The sequence below is a fragment of the Centroberyx affinis genome, unplaced genomic scaffold, assembly GCF_046629955.1.
Source record: "Centroberyx affinis isolate AG114_WGS23_722 - 3 ecotype Tasmania unplaced genomic scaffold, CSIRO-AGI_Caff_v1 ptg004226l_1, whole genome shotgun sequence".
Taxonomy (NCBI): domain Eukaryota; kingdom Metazoa; phylum Chordata; class Actinopteri; order Beryciformes; family Berycidae; genus Centroberyx; species Centroberyx affinis.
The window spans coordinates 62,657-84,136 of NW_027281968.1; the positions used below are offsets into that span (position 1 = coordinate 62,657).

At 43.7% G+C, this 21,480-nt stretch overlaps 1 protein-coding gene across 1 annotated transcript in view; it reads right to left on the reverse strand.

Moving 5' to 3' along the window:
- Nucleotides 1-2,236: 2,236 nt before the first annotated feature.
- Nucleotides 2,237-21,480, reverse strand: part of LOC139664327 (unconventional myosin-IXAa-like) — a gene marked incomplete at its 5' end in the record, with an annotated part of 78,501 nt that continues 59,257 nt past the window's right edge. The window contains 20 exons of the mRNA XM_071543116.1: nt 2,237-5,492; nt 6,057-6,199; nt 7,254-7,519; nt 7,859-7,879; nt 9,156-9,209; nt 10,516-10,639; nt 11,330-11,461; nt 11,577-11,682; nt 11,855-11,983; nt 12,295-12,487; nt 13,237-13,298; nt 14,274-14,385; nt 14,679-14,726; nt 15,424-15,612; nt 16,070-16,186; nt 16,958-17,199; nt 17,947-18,050; nt 18,681-18,778; nt 20,293-20,496; nt 21,380-21,476. Of these exons, the coding sequence (XP_071399217.1) occupies nt 5,110-5,492; nt 6,057-6,199; nt 7,254-7,519; nt 7,859-7,879; nt 9,156-9,209; nt 10,516-10,639; nt 11,330-11,461; nt 11,577-11,682; nt 11,855-11,983; nt 12,295-12,487; nt 13,237-13,298; nt 14,274-14,385; nt 14,679-14,726; nt 15,424-15,612; nt 16,070-16,186; nt 16,958-17,199; nt 17,947-18,050; nt 18,681-18,778; nt 20,293-20,496; nt 21,380-21,476 (2,824 nt within the window). The remainder of the gene's footprint in view (nt 5,493-6,056; nt 6,200-7,253; nt 7,520-7,858; nt 7,880-9,155; nt 9,210-10,515; nt 10,640-11,329; nt 11,462-11,576; nt 11,683-11,854; nt 11,984-12,294; nt 12,488-13,236; nt 13,299-14,273; nt 14,386-14,678; nt 14,727-15,423; nt 15,613-16,069; nt 16,187-16,957; nt 17,200-17,946; nt 18,051-18,680; nt 18,779-20,292; nt 20,497-21,379; nt 21,477-21,480) is intronic.

Genomic DNA, 21,480 nt, shown 5'->3' on the forward strand with positions numbered 1-21,480 from the left:
CGTGGCTCTAGTGTGAACTAAATCAGGGTCTTTGATATGAAAAAGGTTGAGAATCACTGCTCTACCGTGTGCTTCACAGCTGACCATGTAAGAAGACAGCTGATGAGACTCCACTCAAGCAAGGCTGCAGGCCCTGATGGTGTCAGCCCCAGGGTGCTCAAAGCCTGTGCCCCCCAGCTATGTGGAGTGCTTCACCATGTCTTCAACATGAGCCTGAGTCTTCAAAGGGTCCCTGTGCTGTGGAAGACGTCCTGCCTCGTTCCTGTGCCAAAGACGCAGCGTCCCACTGGCTCCAAGCACTACAGACCGGTGGCATTGACCTCCCACATCATGAAGACCCTGGAGAGACTTGTCCTGGAGCAGCTCCGACCCATGGTCAAGCCACTCTTGGACCCCCTCCAGTTCGCCTACCAGCCCCGACTTGGAGTTGAGGACACCATCATTTACCTGCTAAACCTGGACAAACTGTGAGGGTCATGTTTTTTTACTTCTCCAGTGCTTTCAACACCATCCAGCCGGCTCTACTGGGTGAGAAGCTGACAGCGATGCAGGTGGATGCCCCCCTCGTGTCCTGGATTGTCTCCTACCTGACTGGCAGACCACAGTATGTGCACTTGCAGCACTGTGTGTCGGACAGAGTGGTCAGCAACACTGGGGCCCCGCAGGGGACAGTCCTGTCTCCCTTCCTCTTCACCCTCTACTCTATGACTCTGCTATAGTATCAGCAAGGGTGAGGAGGCTGAGTATAGGGCTGTGGTGGGAAACTTTGTCACATGGTGTGAGCAGAACCATCTGCAGCTCAATGTGGCAAAGACAAAGGAGCTGGTTGTGGATCTGAGGAGGGCCAAGGCACCGGTGACCCCTGTTTCCATCGAGGGGGTCAGTGTGGACATTGTGGAGGACTACAAGTATCTGGGAGTGTACATTGATAATAAACTGAACTGGGCTAAGAACACTGAAGCTCTCTACAAGAAGGGCCAGAGCCGTCTCTACTTTTTGAGGAGGCTGAGGTCCTTCAACATCTGCCGGACAATGCTAAGGATGTTTTATGAGTCTGTGGTGGCCAGTGCTCTCCTGTTTGCTGTTGTGTGCTGCTGGGGCAGCAGGTCGAGGGCAGCAGACGCCAACAGACTCAACAAACTGATCCGCAAGGCCAGTGACATTGTGGGGGTGGAGCTGGACTCTCTGGTGGCAGTGTCACAGAGGAGGATGCTGTCCAAGTTACATGGCATCTTGGACAATGTCTCCCACCCGCTCCATGACATGCTGGTCAAGCACAGGAGTACATTCAGTGCAAGACTCATTCCAGTGAGATGCACCACAGAGCGCCACAGGAACTCATTCCTGCCTGTGGCCATCAAACTTTTCAACTCCTCCCTCAGAGTGTCAGACACTCTGAGTCAATAGACTCTTGAACTTATTTCACCCCGGTCAGCAGTTTATAACCCATAACTTATAACTTATATTTAACTGTGCAAAACTGATTTTTTGTGCAATAATTCAACTGTGCAATAATTATTTAATTATTTACACTGGTGTATATATTGGAGTAGGATGCACATATTGTACATAATTCTTTTTTCCCATATTTCTATATTATTATTATTCTCATTGTTATATATTGTAGTATAATGCACATATTTTACATATTTCTTACTTTCTTATTTCTATTTTTCTTATAATTTCTTATAATTTCTCTATGCTTATATATATTGTCTTCTACTATGTGAGCAACTACAATGTAACCCAATTTCCCCTCGGGGATCAATAAAGTATTTCTGATTCTGATTCTGATTTAGTTCACCAGCTATGCCAACTCTTGTTTACACCTGAATTATTTTCTATACAGTACACTTGACTCTAGTAGGCCTAATGGTTCTATATTTAAAGTAAGGTTTATACATAAAAAGCAACACAAAGCAACAGTACCATTACACAGTGCTCTCTTAAAAAGAATGTTATTTCAACATAGCATGTTCATACTGTATTTGCTATTTGTATTACTTTTCCAGCCCAACATACTCTATGTTCATGATACCACCTAATGACCTAGCTTGTTAATATGTGTGATATTGAAAAGTAACACAAATGTGTGTTGTTGTCCCAAATAAGACTCACAATGTTTTGAAAAGGACACATCCTTTAAAAAGTGCATTTCGGTATCTGCACTGTTCACTTGGCCAAAGATCACACAACTCATTTGGGTTTGGCTGCAGTTTTGCTTTTTTAATAAGCAGATGATTTTTTTCCCCCATAAAGTCTTCTTTCTTACAACCATAGACATGTTTGTATCGTTAAAAAAGAAATATTACCCAAATTGCACCTAACTGTGTCCAGAGTGGCGCAGACAAAGAGATACGATGCTCAAGTTGGATTTTTTTTGCCTTGTAGCACAAACATAACAGGCCAGTAGAGCCTGTTAAAACACTGCCATGATTAATAGTAGATAATGAACCGTACACAGGATAATATATCCTTTAATAACACCTTTTATGACAGATTTTTTTTTTTAACCAATGTACACCCCGAAGCATGATCATAAATAGTACATATACTGTGTATAAAAGAGGAACAAAAACAACCAGAGAAAGCAGAGCATGCCTTCCAGTGATAGGTACATTCACTTTTTTTTTTTTTTCTTTTGCAGAATGCCATATGGACAGCATAGACATGTACAAACACCGTCTTCTTAAATATTAGCTTGTGGATATTTGACCAGGAATGAGTCTTTTCCTCCCGTGGTATCAAACACCCTTCAGCTCCCCTCCGAAGCTGCAAACAGGTCTACAGTACGAGTCGTTTTTTTTTTTTACCTCCAACCTTAGACAACACGCTGCAAGTCTCCACCTGCGTCAAAACTGAGATTGGCACAATCCTTAACCATCGGCACCGGTGAGACTGACACTCCCAGTTTCCAGGAGAGTTGACTAACACTGATTGTTCTGGTGACAGATCGGCGGTGTAAGGTAGACCCAAGTATACAGCAAGCGAGAAGAAATATTGCAGCTATAGAAACGGAGACGTCATCGCTGTGAAGCTACTGAGAAGGTCCATAAAACGGAGACGGACTGAATATTACACTGTATAGACACTGTATGGAGAGACAGACGAGAACCAGAAACAGCTGATAGCATGTAGACGGTCTGAGTTGATTGCTACTGTTGGCTGCCTGCGTGCACAGACAGATTCAATGCTACTTTTCACAGCCAGAGCCGGGAGGGAAGTGGATGGAAGAGCTATTATTCAACATGGAAACACCTAGAGGAGAGAAAGACGGGAGCAATCTGGATGGCTCAGAGGACATCATGAATACATGGACGGTGTGTGTGTGTGTGTGTGTGTGTGTGTGTGTGTGTGTGTCAGTCTCCCCCCCCCCAAACTGAATAGGAGCAGTGGGTCACCCTGCCTTAAGGAGCTGCGAACCCACCTAAAATAAATTCAGTGGAGAGTTTTAGTGTCCCATGATGGTCTAAATGCTGATTCAGAGGCTTTTACACCCTGACAAGAACAATATTCTGGAGGGAAACACTGGTGTGTGTGTGTGTGTGTGTGTGTGTGTGTGTGTGTGTGTATTCTCCTACGATCAGAGCAGACTACACACGCACAAAGTGGGAGTTGAAACAGTGGCAGGAATCAAGTCACTCACACTCACACAAACACACACACACTTGCACATGCGCACACATGGAAAAAATGGCTTTCATTTCAACAAAAACAAACCACTACCATGGAGGTAATGACAATATTGACAACAAAAACATGACATCTTTGATATCAATAACGACAGCGACACCTATAATACAGCAATAATATAAAAAAAATTCAAGTCCTGACTCGGTAACACTGATGTTTGTGAATAAAATAAAACAGAAGAAAAAGAAACGCTTGCTGGGAAGGGGGACGCAGGCTGGGAAAGGCATATACAATACACTTATGGCTGATAGACGTTTGACACCTCATGTCGAGTATGCGTGACAACGGACAAAGCACTGTGAGCGCGGATCAACAACTTCTCCTTCGTAATCACTATTATTTTTCACGAGTATATCCTGGCGCCGGCTGACGGCGCCCATGTGGCTCTGGTCATTTGTAAAAAGAAAACAAAATAATAACATAAAACAGGCAAAAAACCAGCACACAAACAAAAGCAGAACCTGAATTCCATACACTTCACTTAGCAAAATACTCCTGACGAAAAAGACAGAACAGGAGAGAGAGAGAGAGAGAGAGACTAATATCAACATTGGACGACCCAGGAGCAGCACTGGAGTTTCTTCCTATGTACACTTTTTTCCTCTGTAACATAATAATAACAATAATAATAATAATAATAATAACAATAATAATAATAATAATAATAATAGCATGTTACATATATTCATAACATATTCCTGTACAGTCTCTTTAAACAGACATGGGGAAAAAGTGTGATGGAGAAGCATGCAGCCTCTTGGCTGGTCTGCCCTGTGTAAACGTGAAAAGCAGAGTTAGCTTGGCGCTGCTTGCAGACAAAATGTCCGCCAGTCCAGTCAGTATGGCTACATTTCTTCTGGGTGGCTTTAACCACCTGCCCGCATGCTAAAAAACAAAAAGGGGGCACTATAGATTTGGCTTTGCAGGTCCGGACGTTATCCCTCTCTGACGACCCTTCCTTCCCTTCTTCTCCCCCCCCAGCCGACCCCTGGTGCTCCAGCAGGGGTCAAACAGCGTCGAGTTCAGAGGGCAAGGGTCAACAAGATGGCCGACCGTGTCTTTTTCCTACCTAGTTCACTTTGTTACTCCGCTCCAGCCTTCTGCTGTTCACATTAGTACTCAGTCTTCCTCTTTTTAATCACCTGTCGTTCTGTGCCTCCATTTATTTCTGTGTTACTTCCATTCATCTCTTCTCTTCTCTTTTCTTCTCTTCTCCCCACAGCTGTTAGCAGTCCTGTGACTGGCGGGGGGAGGAGGGGGGGGGGTCAGTGAGGAGGGGCAGCAGGCGGCGCTGGGCACTAACCTCGCCCCGCGACCAGCCTCGTTCGACACCCGGACTCTCCCTCCTCCCCTTCGCGCGCGCCCTCCCTCGCCGGGACGGGCGGCGGCTGGCGTTCACCCCGTCCCTCCTCCGCTTCACACCATGAACTCGTTGCTGCCGTACAGAACCAGCTGCTGTGGCGCCGAGCTGAAGTCCGGCTCCCTCCGGTCCGAGGGCTCGCGGGGCGAGCTGCGGCTCAGCCGGAGCCTGTGGCGGCTTTTACCGGCTTTGTGGCCCCCCTCCGCCTCCGCCAGCGGGGCTCCCAGGCCGCAGGAGGTGAGCAGGGGCCCCGAGGAGGAGGAGCGGAATCGGTAGTGGGGGGACGGAGAGCCGGAGGCGTTGGAGGAGAGAGAGGAGGAGGGGTGGTAGGAGGAGGAGACGGTGGAGGTGGAGTCGGCCGAGTCCTGCGAGTCGGGCTGACGGCGCAGCGCTCGCCGACCCTTGGCCTCCGACTTTCTGGAGCGGTAGGTTCCTCGCTCTGCGGAGAGGAAGAGCGGCAGATAGGGTCAGAAAGAAACAACCATGCTGAAAAACACAGTATACAACTTCTGTTATTTGTTTTCACCCTCCTGGTTTCTTTCTTTGTCTTTTTTTATTGATCCTGCTGTTGATTTTATGTGTTTTTCATCCTATCCTTTGTAAAGCGCTTTGTAACTGTGTTTTGAAAAGTGCTATATGAATAAAGATTTTTATAATTATTACTATTATTATGTTGGTTACTTTGCCATCTGTTACTGTAAGCAATAAGAGCTCCAGCAGCCAGGGTGCTAGTTACAGATCTTTCTTTCTTGCACCTGATAACTGTGAGCCATGATGCACTTGACGATGTTGTTTACTGTGATTCTGGGTACTTTAGTGCTCCTTCTTTCCTACTGCATAATCACAGCAAAGAGCGACACTCTCATGTAATATTGCTTCGTACATAACTGACATGAAAGGCAGTTATTCGACTTGTTCACACACACACACACACACACACACACACACACACACACACACACACAGACACACACAGACACACTCAATCTCTCACAGCACTTACCAGCGGGGTCGGAGGTGGCTCCTTCCGTCTCCATGGTGATGTTCTCTGAGCTGTCTGCTGTGCCGATGGAGGCTTCAGACTCAGGAGTCTCATCGTCTGACGCCCGCGGCTCCAAGATCAGCATCTCATACGTCAGCTCCTCCCTGCCGACACACACACACACACACACACCAGTTAGGAAAATCGAAAGGTCACAAGCCTGGTGTGAGGCGTTTTGTTTATCATTTACAATTTAAATTTTAGGCATTTACCTGATGCTTTTATCATAAGCAACTTACAATGAGTGCAACAGTAGGCTAAGCTTCAATTCCTAGAGCACCGACATTACAAGCAGTCACTAGTAAAGGAGTGCTAAGGTCAAAGCGATGGCACCCTGACAATAGATGTTACAAATATTCCTGTGTCCCTAGTGTGATCATGTATGACAGACAGATGCTCGGTAAAGCAATAAAAGCCAAGGAGAAAAGACAGATAGGTATTCGATCCTACAAAGGGATGATGGGTGACGTCAGAAAAAATATTGTTTTATTTGTGGCCTGACTGAGTAAAGCGTGTGCACAAGTTACTACACCATGGCCACGATTAAAAAAAAACATCTGATGGTGGAGATTGAGAGATTACAATTCATTCATTTTCATTTTTACCTTGGACATTTAGGCTACTCCTACATGAAATTGTTCCAGAGGGTTTGATAATGAAAAAATATCTAATTATTATCAGTCAATTATTTTGACTGATATTGCAATTGCGATATGATTTGCGATATTAGAGGGAATGATAATTTTTACATCATTATTCTCATTTTCATTGAAAAACGAATTAAAATGATTATGGTGTGATTTTTGCAGGGATCGACGGGGAAGATGTTTTCTTAAGTCTGTAGAATATGATGTGTAGGCCAGGACATCTCTGCAGCACGACAATATTTAATGTAAAATTTTGATTTTGACACACATTTCGCCTTTAACAAATATTGCGCCTCCTGCGATTTTAAAATTGCAGAAGGCCATATTGCGATTTCGATAAAATTTCAATTAATTGTTCAGCCCTATAATGTACTGTTGCCTGTTGTGCTGAGAACGTGCTCTACTAAAACCTGCACACTAGCCTGTGCATGGCCGTGCTTTACATATATTGTGTACGCGCTCGTGCACACACTTCACTCAGTTGTGGCGTTCAACCAGAAAGACGTCATACTTCTCTTTCTGCAGACTCTCGATCTGCTCGGTGAGGACCCGCTCCTCCTGCTGCATGGCCAGCTGTTGCTGCTCGCTAAGCCCCGCCTCCGCTGCATCCTCTCCTCCTCCTCCTCCTCCTCCTCCTACACTCCCTCCACCTCCTCCTCCACTTCCTCCACTTCCTCCTCCTCCTCCCGCACTCTCTCCATCCACCACTGGGGGCGTCCTGGGGCTGAGAGGCGGCGAGGGGGTGTGGGTGCTGCTTCGCCGAACGCGGCCTTTGCTCTGTGAGATCACATACACACAAACACACACACACAAACACACACACACACACACCAGAGAAGGTAATGTTAGTAAGGCAGAGGCTGAACCAGAAGCCATCACTCAGTTTATTGTTGACAGTAACAGTGATGGAGCACAGACAGGAGACTTGCCATAGATATGGTTGGATGTTTTGACCACATACTGACCATACATGGATGTTTTGACCACATGACTTCATGACACCACCGCTAAGAAACTAGGAAGTGCGCAGAGTAGCACCACACAGAAACACACACACACACCTTTAAATGCACAGACACTATTTTTCACACAAACTCACACATAGGTATGCATTACCTTAAGTTTAGCTGTGTTAGGCTGCATGTTAATATTGTGTAAAGCGGAAACAGAAAGCAGAGCGGTCAGTGGTGTCAGTGGAACGAGAGTCGGGCTGTTGCTTTTTCTCAGCGCACGCCACACAAACATAAACAACAACGAAAGACAAACAAAAATGCTGCTCTTCTGCCAGTAGAAGGTTCTGTCTTGACCCTGTAGAAAGGCTATGTTCCTTCCTCCCTTGTTGAAGTTGGGCACATTGGATTCTTAATTTTAGTCAGTTATAATACAGGGAAAATGTTACTACATTTGCCCCATGGTTACCCTAAAAATTGTTTGGTAGTGTTGTTAGCATTTCTCATGTAAACCTGTGGGTATTGCTAGCCACAACCTTGGTGAAGGAGTAATTGCAGTCACAAAACTCTAAGCAACCACAGCTGGTGCCGTTACAGAGCTAGCTTTGTGCAAACAACAGGGCTAGAACAAGAGAGCTATAAAGAGCATCAAAGTGTGGGTGTACGTCCATTCACTGTTACAAGTAAACCTAATGGTCTGATGAGGTAGATTTGTTTCCATATTTAGGTTGACACAGTAAACTGTTTTGTATTTAGAATGAAGTTGTACCTTGAGAAGAATCAACCTAAATTTGTTTGGCTGTTTTTTGGCTATATTAGCTAGCTACCTAGCCACCAAACTAATTTAACAAAGCAACTAATGTTAATGGTAAAATTTATTATTAGTCATGTGCAAATCAGATGTGTTAACAAGACAGTTGGCAGACCAGATGCTGTACTTAGTGAACTAACAAGTTGACATTATCTAAACACAAAATTAATCAGATGTATCAGTGACAAAACGATCAGTTCCAGTCTAACAGTAGAGAAATTAACCAAGTCTATTTCACACTCTTGAGATGGTCGAGTTGTAAGTTGAGAAATTAAATCAGCTATTCTCAGCTGTTGCTGCCAAGAGCAGAAGACCTCCAACATGGCCGCAACCTCCTTTATTTCCATAGGCTGCATTACATCAGCTGTGAGAAACGCTAGCAGCACCATGAAGCTGCTTTTGGAGCAACTGGAGATGAAAAACTACAAACATGATGCAGCAGTCACAAAGAGTAAGACACAAACAGAACGTCGGACACCTAGAAGAGAGTTAGCTTACAGACTGACAGACGCACTGTGATTGGACGCAGACTTTACAGACAGTATGGGTGGGCGGAGCAGGTAGACGTGCTGACTGACAGCGCTATAGACAAATGGGCTGAAGGACAGGACTGGTGGTGGGCGGGCACATGGAGTGGGAGGGGCATACATACCGGGGTGGCAGTGCGGGTTATGCTCATAAACCTAACAGCAATTAGTACGGGTTTCTGGAAGGGAAGGGTGGGGGGAAGGAAGGAAGGAAGGACAGATTAGGGTTAGGGGGGGGATGACAGAAAATTTAGATACAACTGATCGCTAGAGGAATTCAGGAGCACTTGGGAATCACAAACAAGTTAGGAGCAAGTTTCTGTGTTTATGTTCCTTAGAGGCTGTAGTATTTTCATTAGGTCCTTGTTGAAGTGCCTGGGGTAGTGGCCTAACCGTTATTGAAGTCACTGCTCCTGCTGCGGCTATTTTTCACTGCAGTTGCACTGGAAGATTGCTTTTTCCATGTCACATTTCTCCACAATTCAAGTTGCTTGTGGAAGATTTTCGCTAGCTAGTAAAAACCTAGCAAACTAATTCCTAGTTCTGTGGTTCCTGATGAAGTAAGTTGTGTCACTTTACAGCATTAGATTGTTTGATTTGGTTTTGTGTATTGTTTTGTTGGACTTCATTCTAAATTGGCTTAATCCTTTGTTGAGGATGTAACATGTAGGACTACTGGATTATTGATGATTTGAGTTTATGATATTATTTGCCAAGCTGCTCACAGCTGGCGAGCATGTAAGTTCCAATCTGTTTCATTTTCACTGTTGTCTGGTCTGTTTTGTTTGAGCTTGTTGTTTGAGGATGTTGGTTTTCTTTGAGTACAAGAAACAAGAAAGCATCTGCTGTGACGCCATCACTTATTGAAGTCAGTGCGGTTGGGTTGATTTTTTAAGGTGAACTCCCTCGAGTCCCCTTTGTAGGCTATTTGCGTGTATGTGTGACAAAAATACGGCAGATACTGTTGATGAGAAGATGCAAAGGAACACAGAAAAATGAACTCCTGCCATGGCCTTGGGGAAGCCATGCCAGCCTCTCATGGAGCCGATCACTGTTGTGTCGCCATTCAAACGATGGGTGAGAGGAACGGGGGAATTACAGTTTGGAACAAGCAGAAAAACATCCACCTCTACCACATGCAATGACAGTAAGGATTATGCATCCAAATACCTGTATGTGCAGAAGTAGTATGTCACTCAGTGTCAAATCTTATGCACATGATGTGTCATACGTTATAAATACTGAATCTAAGATATCTATCTATCCATTATTATTACTACTACTACTGCTACTACTGTCTACTATCTACAGTATAACTCACACACTTAGCCTTAGGAACTTAATGGATCTGATAGGTAAAAGCAATATGCTCAGTGGCAACTCATCAGCTGTTACCACAAAAATATCCCAACAGGGCTATTACTACATTGTTTCCTTTGTATAACCCCCTCCCAGAAGTATCCAGAGGTTGTGCCTGGGTCTTACCATGGACCTCCTGATGTGTGTCAGTCTGCTCTTGGCTTTGCTCTCTGCAAACTCCAGACTGCTGATGTCCTTCAGACGAGCCTTGTACTTGCTCATCTGCTCGTTGATGATCAGCTCCACGCACCTATGGAGGAGAGACACGTTTAGCATGGAGTAGAATAGAATAGAATATGATGAAGTGATAGAAGTGGATTAGCAAAGGACAGTAGACAGAGGAGCAGGGTGCCGAAAGTAACACTCAAGAGTCAAATGCCGGTAAAATCTGTCTTTGGAGGATAAATCAATCAAGAGTCACCCACCACACTGGCCAGTAACTTTTTGAGACAATAACATTTGAAGGCATTGGTTACGTGCAGTCTTTGGTCTTTGCCAATCCAGCCAATCAAATCAAAGCAAAAGAAGGGCTCCCAGGCAGCCAGGTTCCTGATTGGCTGCCTGTTACGCTGCTCTACACAAAGTAGAAATGAGCTAAACTTCTGTTTCTCTGCCGCCTGGCTGGTTAACTAGACTAACGTTAGTAGAAAATTAACATTATTCCAATGTGGCGACACGCAGCAGGTGTGAGGCCACCACAAAGAAAAAATGAAAACAAAAAAAAAGATTGATTGTATAAGCGAGTGAGCAAGTTTTATATGAAACCTCTAAATCTGCTCTCATCTCTTTATTGGATGTTTCACACAGTACCTTGATTCCATACACTGAAATCTAACTAATGAATTAATTGTTTTGTCAAGTAAAAATGACTCTATCATTTCATATCATAGCTATGAAGTAAAATTCGGACGCTGCAGAGGGTTGAGCAGGTTGGACGTACGCGGTGGTCTTGCTGATGTCCTGGACGCTCTGCAGCGGGTCGATGGAGTCGGGGCAGCGCAGGATGCAGGGAGCGAACACTATGGCCAGGGCGTTGGCCGACATCCTGTTCGTCTCCTCCTGCAGGGCGATCCTGAAACACACACCGTATGATCCTGTTACATCCTGAGGGCCTCAGTTTGATGCTCATACTGAGGGAGTTTGCCGACTACTGAGGGAGACTACATTGCTTGTATCCCATCACTGACCTGACCAGATGGAAGATGAGGCGCTCCAGTGTGCTGAGGTGCGTCCTGCTGAGCTGGTCGATCACTGAATACACTCCTCGGATCACCTCCCGCTTGTCTGGTTGACCTGAACCCCCCCAACACAACACACACACCGTCCATCCAACCATATAGTTTAATATTCATGTGTCATTTCAGTTTGAGGAAAATTCAAGCAACAATGAAATTTAACCTCAGCCTCAGGAACATCAGGACTTAATTCTGACAAATGCCGCTACAGATGGTGACTAAGTGCTCACCCATGGCCCTGAGGAACTCCTCGTACAGTTCAAAGGTCATCAGAGGGCTGGGCAGGTCGCGGAGCCACTGTTTGAGCACGCTGGCGATGACGTGGATGTTGTAGTCATCCAGGTTCACACTGTTCACATCTGCAACGGAGAGATAGGTTCAGGTGAATCTATTGAACAAAATACAACTGAGACACAATGGAGTTCCAGTAATAATACATAAGCTGCATATAATTAGAGCAGCTTGAGGCAGATTTAAATTCAAAACTGTAGGCTTTCAAGTGTCTAAAGAGTTATACAGTTTCATTCCCAAATGTGCTATCCACTACTTTAAAAATGTAAGATTGCTTACAAAATAGTAACACTAGATGACATAACAAGCAATGAATATCAGGTAAATGAAATGTAAATATGTAGATATGTAGATATTTTTAGGGCCCTGTCAGTCCCACCTGTGTCCAACCCCTGGCGGAGTTCTTTGATCTTATTGGTGGAGCCGGACTTCCTGTAGATGCCCTCGGTGTAGAGGCCGTGCATCTCGATGTAGTTGATGAGTTTCTCCACCAGGTGGGGCACCGTGCGCTCCTCGCTGGTCAGACGGGACAGCTCCACGCCAAACTGCCTGGACGACAGCTCCGGATCGTACTGAACGGGTCGGACATGGACACGCACACGCACACGCACGCACACACACACACACACACACACACACACAGACACATGAACATACACGTCACATTAAAAAACAAGTCAAAATTATCAACAAATACAGCAGAGATGAAGAGCAAACGATACAATGGTAACGTAACTGATGAGTGTTATGAGAGCGATTTCACATGAATGCCTTTAATTTGAAGGCCAAATCCTTGATCTAAACAAACTAAAAGCCACAGAAAGTCAAACCAAGGAAATGAGGAAATTGTTTATTTTTGAATTGCTTACTTTGAATTAGTTTATTTTTGAATTTACTCTTGTTATAAACAGTGAAATTACCTGGCAGCCAAATCAGACTTTTTTTTGCCAAGTGTTTTGAAGTTCTGTTATTTTTGTACGTTTCGGTAAGTTCTAGCCTTCCGGAGAATTTCCAAATATGACCATAACAGAGATACACTTGAAAAAAATGGTGAATATTAATCATTTGCAGGACTGGATGGAACCCATCATGCCAAAACTTGTCAGGAAGGCATTCATTTTTGCTCATTTACAAGACATTCTAGTCACAAAGTAAACCGACAGACAAAAATCGAATTCTTGCGCAAAATAGTGATTAAACTGTTCCCTATGTTGTGTAGTCGATCCATTTTTGCCCTATTCTAATCTATATTTCATCACTGTTATGTTGCTACAGTATTTGGAAACGTCAAACCTTAAGAAAACGACAAAGCCCCTCCTACCTTCTTACTGCACTTGGTGGTCATCTTGGAGCAGCACTTCCTGTGGCAGGCGTAGCGACACACTACAGACAGCAAAACAACAACAACAACAAATCAGACTGAAAGCATTTCCACAACCTCCTTCCACACAACCGAAACAGCAGCTACAGTCGGTCCACAGCCTCCAAGACACAGCAGGCAGGTAAATGTGGAGCAGGCAGAGCGTTCGGAGGTAAAGTCCAACCTCAGAAAGTGCAGATGGAGCTCGTAACTAGATAGAAGATAGATTTATGACAGGAACGGGAGATTTAATCGAGTTTTTCGGACACTTAGGGAGGCAGGGCGTGTGTGTGTGTGTGTGAGTTTGGTGTGTGAGTGTGTGTGTGTGTGTGTGCGTGTGAAAAGAGCAGGAGGCAGTGTAATGTACTGTGTGGGTGGAAATAAAAACTACACATGGGTATGAGTGCCTGTGGGTAAGTGAGTTAGGGGAACATTAGGAACTAGTGGTGTGGTGTGTGTGTGTGTTTCATATATTGGGCAGCCTTGGACATTTTTACAGACTTGCTTTTAGAGCCTGATATATCACAGACGGACAGTATGGCAGAAACTATGCTTTGTGGATCCTTAAATGTCATTAAGCCATGTTAAACCCAGGGTTCCCACCTATTCCATGACTTTTCCATGACTAAGTAGGAGCGCTTCCATGACCTGAAAATTAGATTTCTTCCCGATTTGTTAATGTTGTTTTCCTAAAGGGGTTAACATTTAACCTAATCTGGATTCCACTACAGTTGAAAGCGGCAATCTAATGCAATGAATGCATGAAACAACACGTGAAATACATTCTGGTATATTCCTGTAAAATTCCCTGATATTTCATGACTTCCCCAGAGAATTATTCAAATTCCCTGGACTGGAATATTCTTCTCAAAACTCTGTAAACATCTGTAATATCAGAATTGTATGTATATTACCATTTAAATTCTTAGACTCGATTAATTTAAAACGTGTATATGTGGTGTGAGTGAGTGTGTGTGCACATGTCTGATCCTCCTCACGTTTGCAGACGCAGGCTCGGTCCATCATCCAGATGAGGGAGGAGCAGTATTCGCAGTAGGTGGGGATGCTGTACTGGGTGGACTTGAAGATGTGGCCGTTGTGTTCCTCCACCTGCAGGGGGCAGCAGAGGCAGCGCTCAGCTCAGCTCAGCTCAGCACAAACATATTACATTCAACAGAGTTATTCCTTTTATTCCGAATACTGCCTGGGCTTCTTGTTTTACTCAAGTGTTCCAAAATGTCCTGTTCCTTGTGTGAAAGTGTGTGTGTGTGTGCCTGTGAAAGTGTGTGTGTGTGTGTGTGTAACAGTAGTAATGTTAAGAGGTAGTGTAGGAGCACTTAAAAGTGTTAACAATGGTTCCTTGCATTACAGCTTCAGGGTAGGTTGCAGAAAAAATGACTCACAATGTCAGTTTCCTTTTTCCTCCTCTTCTTGCGTTCAGGTTTAGGAGCCTGAAAAGTCACCAGGGGCAAAATATGTTACTTTGTGATTTTCATGTGATTTGCATTTGATTGACTTTTGTCAATCCTGCACATGTAAAGAAATAATAATAAGAGACATTGGCTGTATTAGAAAGTGCTTCACAGTCCGTAAAGTTTCAAGTGTACACATTAAAACCTTAGTAAAACAGTAATAACAGTAGTAACAGGACATGCTGCGAGACGTTCAATTTTTCTACTTTTTTGTGCTTACAGAAATGAAACAATGTGAAAAAATAAAACCCAAAGTAATGGGTAACACTTTACAATAAGGGTCACTAAGTTAAGGGTTAGTTAATGCTTAATAAGCATTAACTAACCCTTAATTAACAGTTAACTAATGTGTCCGGTAATCATTTACTAATGGTGTTCATGTTAACTAAGGTATTAATTTATACATTATTTAATAGTCATCTTTATAAACTATTAAATAATGTATAAATTAATACCTTAGTTAACATGAACACCATTAGTAAATCACACATTAGTTAACTGTTAATTAAGGGTTAGTTAATGCTTATTAAGCATTACCTAACCCTTAACTTAGTGACCCTTATTGTAAAGTGTTACCAAGTAATTCGTTACCCCTAACGCTGATTGCAGGCATGTTAAAGTGAACTTTCGGCGGCACCACGGCTGCTCATGCCTCGCCCGGCCGGTGGAGTCTTACCCGGCCGATGGTTCCCTCCATGGGCTTGTACTCCGTCATGAACTCGTCCAGGAAGACCTTGAAGGTGTTGACCCACACCTTGACGGGCGACTCGCTCCAGTCCCGCTGCTCCAGACGCATCGTCTTCTCCAGGATGTGCTCGAACAGGGCGTACAGGTCCTTGTAACGGATACTCTTCCCATCATCCATCTGGAGGGGGGGAAGAGGAGAAGAGAGGAGAGGAGACAAGGGGAGGAGAGGAGAGGAGAGATTCTACATGAAACTCTATATGAAAACCAACAAAACATCAGTTAATATATTTGTCATTGATTATTAAGGGTTAAAATATTCATACTTGGGCCAAATAGCATTTGCAAATCTGTTCACCATGGTTTATTTTAGTCGTCTTAGGTGCCAGATGGTGGGTTTGCCTCATTGGACAACACAATACATGCCAGAAAGTTTAGACAATCACAGGAAAATATTTCAAAAGACAATTTAGTATACTTTTCTGTGATTGACAACTTCCCTGTTTTTCTTATCTCAGCTGCCCTAATGTAAACCCCACCCATGTGGCACTGCAAGCAGGTGAAAACAAGCGCTGTTAAAAAAAAAGAAGAAGTGCAATAAGTTTTTGAGCCAAGACGTGAAGTAGAGCAGCACTCACAGCCAGGGCGGTGGAGTAGGAGTTGAAGATGTTGATCCTGAACTCCCTCAGGGCTTTTTTGAAGACCACGTCCACCATGGTGTCCTTCTTACCGTCCTCAGACTCCAGGTCACCGATCTGGAAGGAGAGACACTTTTTAAAAAAAGGCAAACAACTGGGGAGATGTGGGTGGATGGTGCAGAGGTAACACCGGGAGATTGCTGAAGCATGCATTCTCAGCAACTCTTCCCTGAATAAACTGAGAGGCGGTGTAGAGTGTGTGTGTGTGTGTGTGTGTGTGTGTGTGTGTGTGTGTGTGTGTGTGTGTAAGAAAGGGAGAGAGAGAAGGACAGTAGCCATGGAAGCCTTGTGGGGAAATGGAAGTACGGTTGTCTCAGCATTATCCATTAATCTGTATGTGTGTGTGTGTAGTAGTAGTAGTAGTAGTAGGAGGACTAATAGTGGAAACAGTACTTAATGATTGCAAAGTGTGAAATCCCTTTTTATCACTGAAAACACCTTAAATCAGACAATATACAAAGCTGAAAGCCCAGTCAGGACACTAATTAAATTCAAGACTTTTTAAGAGCTATTTAATGTCCGAATTAAATATAAGACCGATTTCACAACAGAGATAAACATAAAACATAAAGTGTAGACAAGTGTAGAACTATCAGAATATAGATCTGGATGACTGTGCTGATTTCTCACTGAAAAAACAGCCACAAAGAAACTGCAATTCAACTTTAACTATATAACTTTAACTGTTTAGATATTATGACATTTTAAGACTTTTTCAGGACCTGCACTGTAAGAGAATGGGCCAGGTAAAACTCATTATATTAAGTGTGTATGTGTGTGTGTGTGTGTGTGTGTGTGTAGAAGCAGAGGTTGGCGCTCTGATCCGACCTTCTTCATGAGGAAGTCGTTCATGCTGCGGTAGTCGTGGGCGGAGGTGAGGATGTGCAGCGCGTCGTTCTGCCACTGGGCCGGTTCCAGAGCGATGCTGCTGATCTTCAGGCTGCGCCGCCTCCTCATCTTCGGAGACAGCTCCTTGTTCTCCTTACTCTCCCTGGCCCCCCGCGGAGCCGCCCCCACCGCCGCCGCCGCCGCCACCGCCAGGTCCGGGCTGTGAGGAGGAGACGGGCCATCTGGGAGGAGGGAGGGAGGAAGGAGTGATGAGAGGAGGAGGAAGACAAAGGTGGAGAAGGCGGGAGGGAGGTAGAGAGAAGGGTGATTACAGGTTTGTTTAAATCCAATAACAGGAGTTTGTTCATCTTTTTAAGATACTGAAGTCCCTAATTCTGCTCTGCAAAACTGTGGATATGGTTTCCCTCTAACTGTCTATCTTTATCTACTTTTATGATTCCCATCGAAATCCATTTCAGGTTGTCAAGTTTGAATTAAGTTTTCTAATTTTCTAGTTTCTGATTTTCTAAAGCCTTCAAGTTTAAGCATTGTGGGTATTAATGATGATTATGATGACCAACTTAGGTAGAATGATTGATTAATTGATTGTTGGTTATTTTTATTTTGGGCTTTTTTTGTGGTTATTTGTTTAGATGGCATGCATGTAGCCATGTGGCACCTTGATATGGCTTGGACTTGGATCTGATTCATCATAATACTCTACTCAGCAGGTATGATGGTGTAGTGAGAAAGGAGATCAACTTTCAACTGAAGGAAGCCCCTGTAAGAAATCTTCTCAAAGTATCAAATTATTGTATTATATTATTATTATACTGTATACTGAGGGCTTTTGTGTTTTCAATTTCCCCTTGTGGAACAGTTAGGTTTATGTCATTATGTGTCTCTGTCCATCTACATTCATAGTTGGCAGTAGATGTTGTGTATTTTGGGGTTATTTTAATGTAATGTGGTTATTTGTGTCTTTTTACCTTGTGCGTCTCCAGACTCGCTCCTGCTGGCCTGCTTGTCTCTTGACAGTTTTTTCTCACCGTGCTTCGACTTGCTCCAGAATCTCATTTTACCTCTCATCCTGCTGAATTACACACACACACACACACACACACACACACACACACACAACTCTGCATCAACCTACAAATCACAAATCTCCAACAGCATTTTGATAATTTTGCAAATATACAGAAGTCAGATGTCCACCATTGAGAAAAGTGACAACTACTCTTATAAAGAAATTAATGGCAATTTAAATTTTAAGCATATTATGTGCGGTCAATTGTTTAGGTCCCAGAAATACATAACTATAACATAAACATATTCCGAAAAAACTAAGGTATACAAAGTCAGTTGACGTTTTTATTAGGTAAAAAGTTTGCCACACAGAATCCATCTTTTATGAAACATATCTCATGTCTCATGTCTATAATCATCTGAGCAAAAAAAGTAGCATAATTGCAAGTCATTTTCCTATGAAGCACATTTCTCAGCTCATCATATAAAGGATGATACAATAAAAAAGAAAATTTCATTTTTATGCTTCTCCCAAACCACATCCAGTGACAGACATATTCTGGTCTCCTCTGCTGAACCTTCCTGATTTCTACAGCTGACAGTGATGCATTTTAAATAAGCCGTAATGAGTGAAGATATCAGGACCAAAATGATGTTCTATGTGAATATAGAGAGAAAGACCAGAGGGATCTACCTTCCATCCTGGCTGGAGGTCTTTCTGAGGACCTCCACCTTGCCTAGGTCTCCTGATGACATCGTCTTGTGGATCTTCTTCTGGTCTTTGTGAGAAGCCTGAAGAGCAGAGAGGGAGAGCGGGTCACACAGAGTTGGAAATATCTGGAATTAAACTTTTTCTTTAGAAGGATGCTGGCTGAGACTGCAGAAGAGAAGGTTCTGGTGTGACTCGATCCTACATGTGGTTTCAGAGGTTTTCAACCACAACACCATCTTTGAGATATCTGGTGCAGGTTGGTTCCACACTTGTCTTTATCTATATGTTGTTCAGAGACAATGTTCATGATACCTGTCCATTGGATGAGGATTACAATCTGGTATTCCCCAAATTATGACACTCCCAAGATTAATGTGCACTTCATTCTAATTCCAATAATTTAAATAAATATATCTACATGCTGTACCATATATTTTTTACATTGGACATGCATTATGGACAATAATGGCACATTATAGATTTATATATCTATGTAAACTGTTCTATAACACTGGACATAGAATATATAATTCAACATGAAGTGCTGAGAACAAAAATGGTTGAAAAATAAATTACATAAGTAAATCACTTAAGTATCTACATACTTAAGCAAATCGTTATGACTAATATTGTTATTGAGACGGTGAGAGAGATGAAGTCATGCTCATGTGGTTCTGTAAATAACAGAATGAAATTGTTAGTGAAGAGTTACTGTGATGCAGGTTTTAATGGTTCCAGCATGCATCAGGACAGACGGTGTGCGATTCAACATGATCCTTGGTGTTGTGCTAGGACCGGTCAGACAAACAGGCGGTCAATCCTTACTCTGTGAAAATCTCTGGTCACTGTAGATAAAGAAACAGTAGCTACAGGGATACCTTAGATTTTAATCTGGTATTTTTCTTCCTAAGGCACCTGTCACATTACAGGGAAAAGGGTTTCGTTTGTTCTTCAGCCAGCGTGAAAATGGCTTGTTAGCAGCAATAGCATTCCACATTGAACCTAATGGGTACCAATAGTTGCAAGCTAATGAGCTAACTTGCACCTCGCTATAGCCATTGATTTCAATGTGGAATGCAACAATGCTAACAAACAATTTTTCAGTTAACTGAAGACTCAATACAGAAACCTCCCCTTGACAATGTGGCATGTGCATGGTGAAGTAGAACAGGAGATTAAAATTCAAAAATGTTGAAGTATCCCGTTAAAAGAAGAAATAGTCGGCGTGAGTTTTGAGAGGTCAGCATGGCCTTCAAACCCAAGACCACCAGGGTGACGTGCAAGGCGAGTTCGGTAGTCCAGCCATGGTGACTCAGACATGGTCTATCTGAGTGAAAAGGTTTGAGATCTTTTCACCTTGAACAGTACGGCGAAGACTCAGGCAAAGAGCTGCTATCAGCAGAGAAACATTCGTTCGGTCATACTGTAGATCAGTAGTCAAACAGTCCGACGTTAGCGGGTTAGCAGTGTTAAAAGGCTCCTCCCCCGGCCGCTTGGCCACGCCCCCCCAGGAAAGAGGGTGGGGGGTCCTGAGTGGACAGGGGGCGGCCGGTCGGTCGGAGGCCAAGGGACCTCCGGAGGTCCGGGCATTTACCATCTCAGAGTCACTGTGACAGTCGGCCTCGGGGTGGGCGCGCGGGGGGGACAGGGAGGGGGGCAGCGTGCGGGACAGGGCGGGGATGTAGTATTCGTCGTCGTCGTCCGACTGGGTCGCCCCCTCCGAGTTACAGCGGGTGAGGAAGTCGGAGCGCGTCCGGGACATTCGCGCTTTCTTTTTGGGGCCTGGGCGGCCCACCTGCTTCCAGGCAACCACAGGGACATCAGGTCAGCTGCTACATCGTGCGTGTGTGTGTGTGTGTGTGTGTGTGTGTGTGTGTGTGTGTGTGTGCAAGACCAGGGATGTAGTGGAGGGTAAAGCCACCTAACTTAAGTTTACCCAGCTTTTCAGACTGACAAACTTTATCACATAAATTCATAGTATACATCATAGTAATTAGTATCAAACTGATATAAGTTATAAATGTAAGTAATATAAAAGCCCTTTCGAGGGGAACAAAGCATAAATCAGTGCTTTTCTGAAAATGTAATATATTGGCACTATATCACAGCACAAGAGTGAGGGTCTGTGTATTTCTGTACATTTATGTGTAGATACACAAGAGCATTTGTTTGTGTACATGCATGCATTTTTGTGTCCGTGTCTGTGTACAAGTGTGTGTGTGTGTGTGTTGCTGCTACAAATGCTGTTTTAGTTGAGAAACTAAGTGTGGTACTCACATCAACCACATTTGGTAGATTGGATCAAACTCTACATTGTAAGTGGAGAAGCTGCTACTCTGTTACATTGGAAGGGAAGGCGGTCCAAAGTTTGTGCAAAGGTTTCCACACAATAGTGATTTTGGAATTACATCCAAAAAAAAAAATTATTCACATAATGTTTCCCTACAGGTTTTAACATATGGTGGAAGATTTCTCTAAATATTTATTGTAGATAAAGACAATAAAGCCTAGCTCATGATTAATGGCAACAGGAGCAACCTGAACACACAGCCATAGATCATTTTATAAGGATCAGGTTGTGTTTGTGTGTGTGTGTGTGTGTGTGTGTGTGTGTGTGTGTGTGTGTGTGTGTGTGTGTACGCATGTGTGTGTGTGTGTACGCATGTGTGTGTGTGTCCTACCTCTCGGTTTCTGGATCCAGCAGCAGCTTTGGAGCTAGAGGCCTCGTCTCTGTGCATGGCCAGAGATCTTTCCTGATTCACCAAATCCTTATCTGACCTGC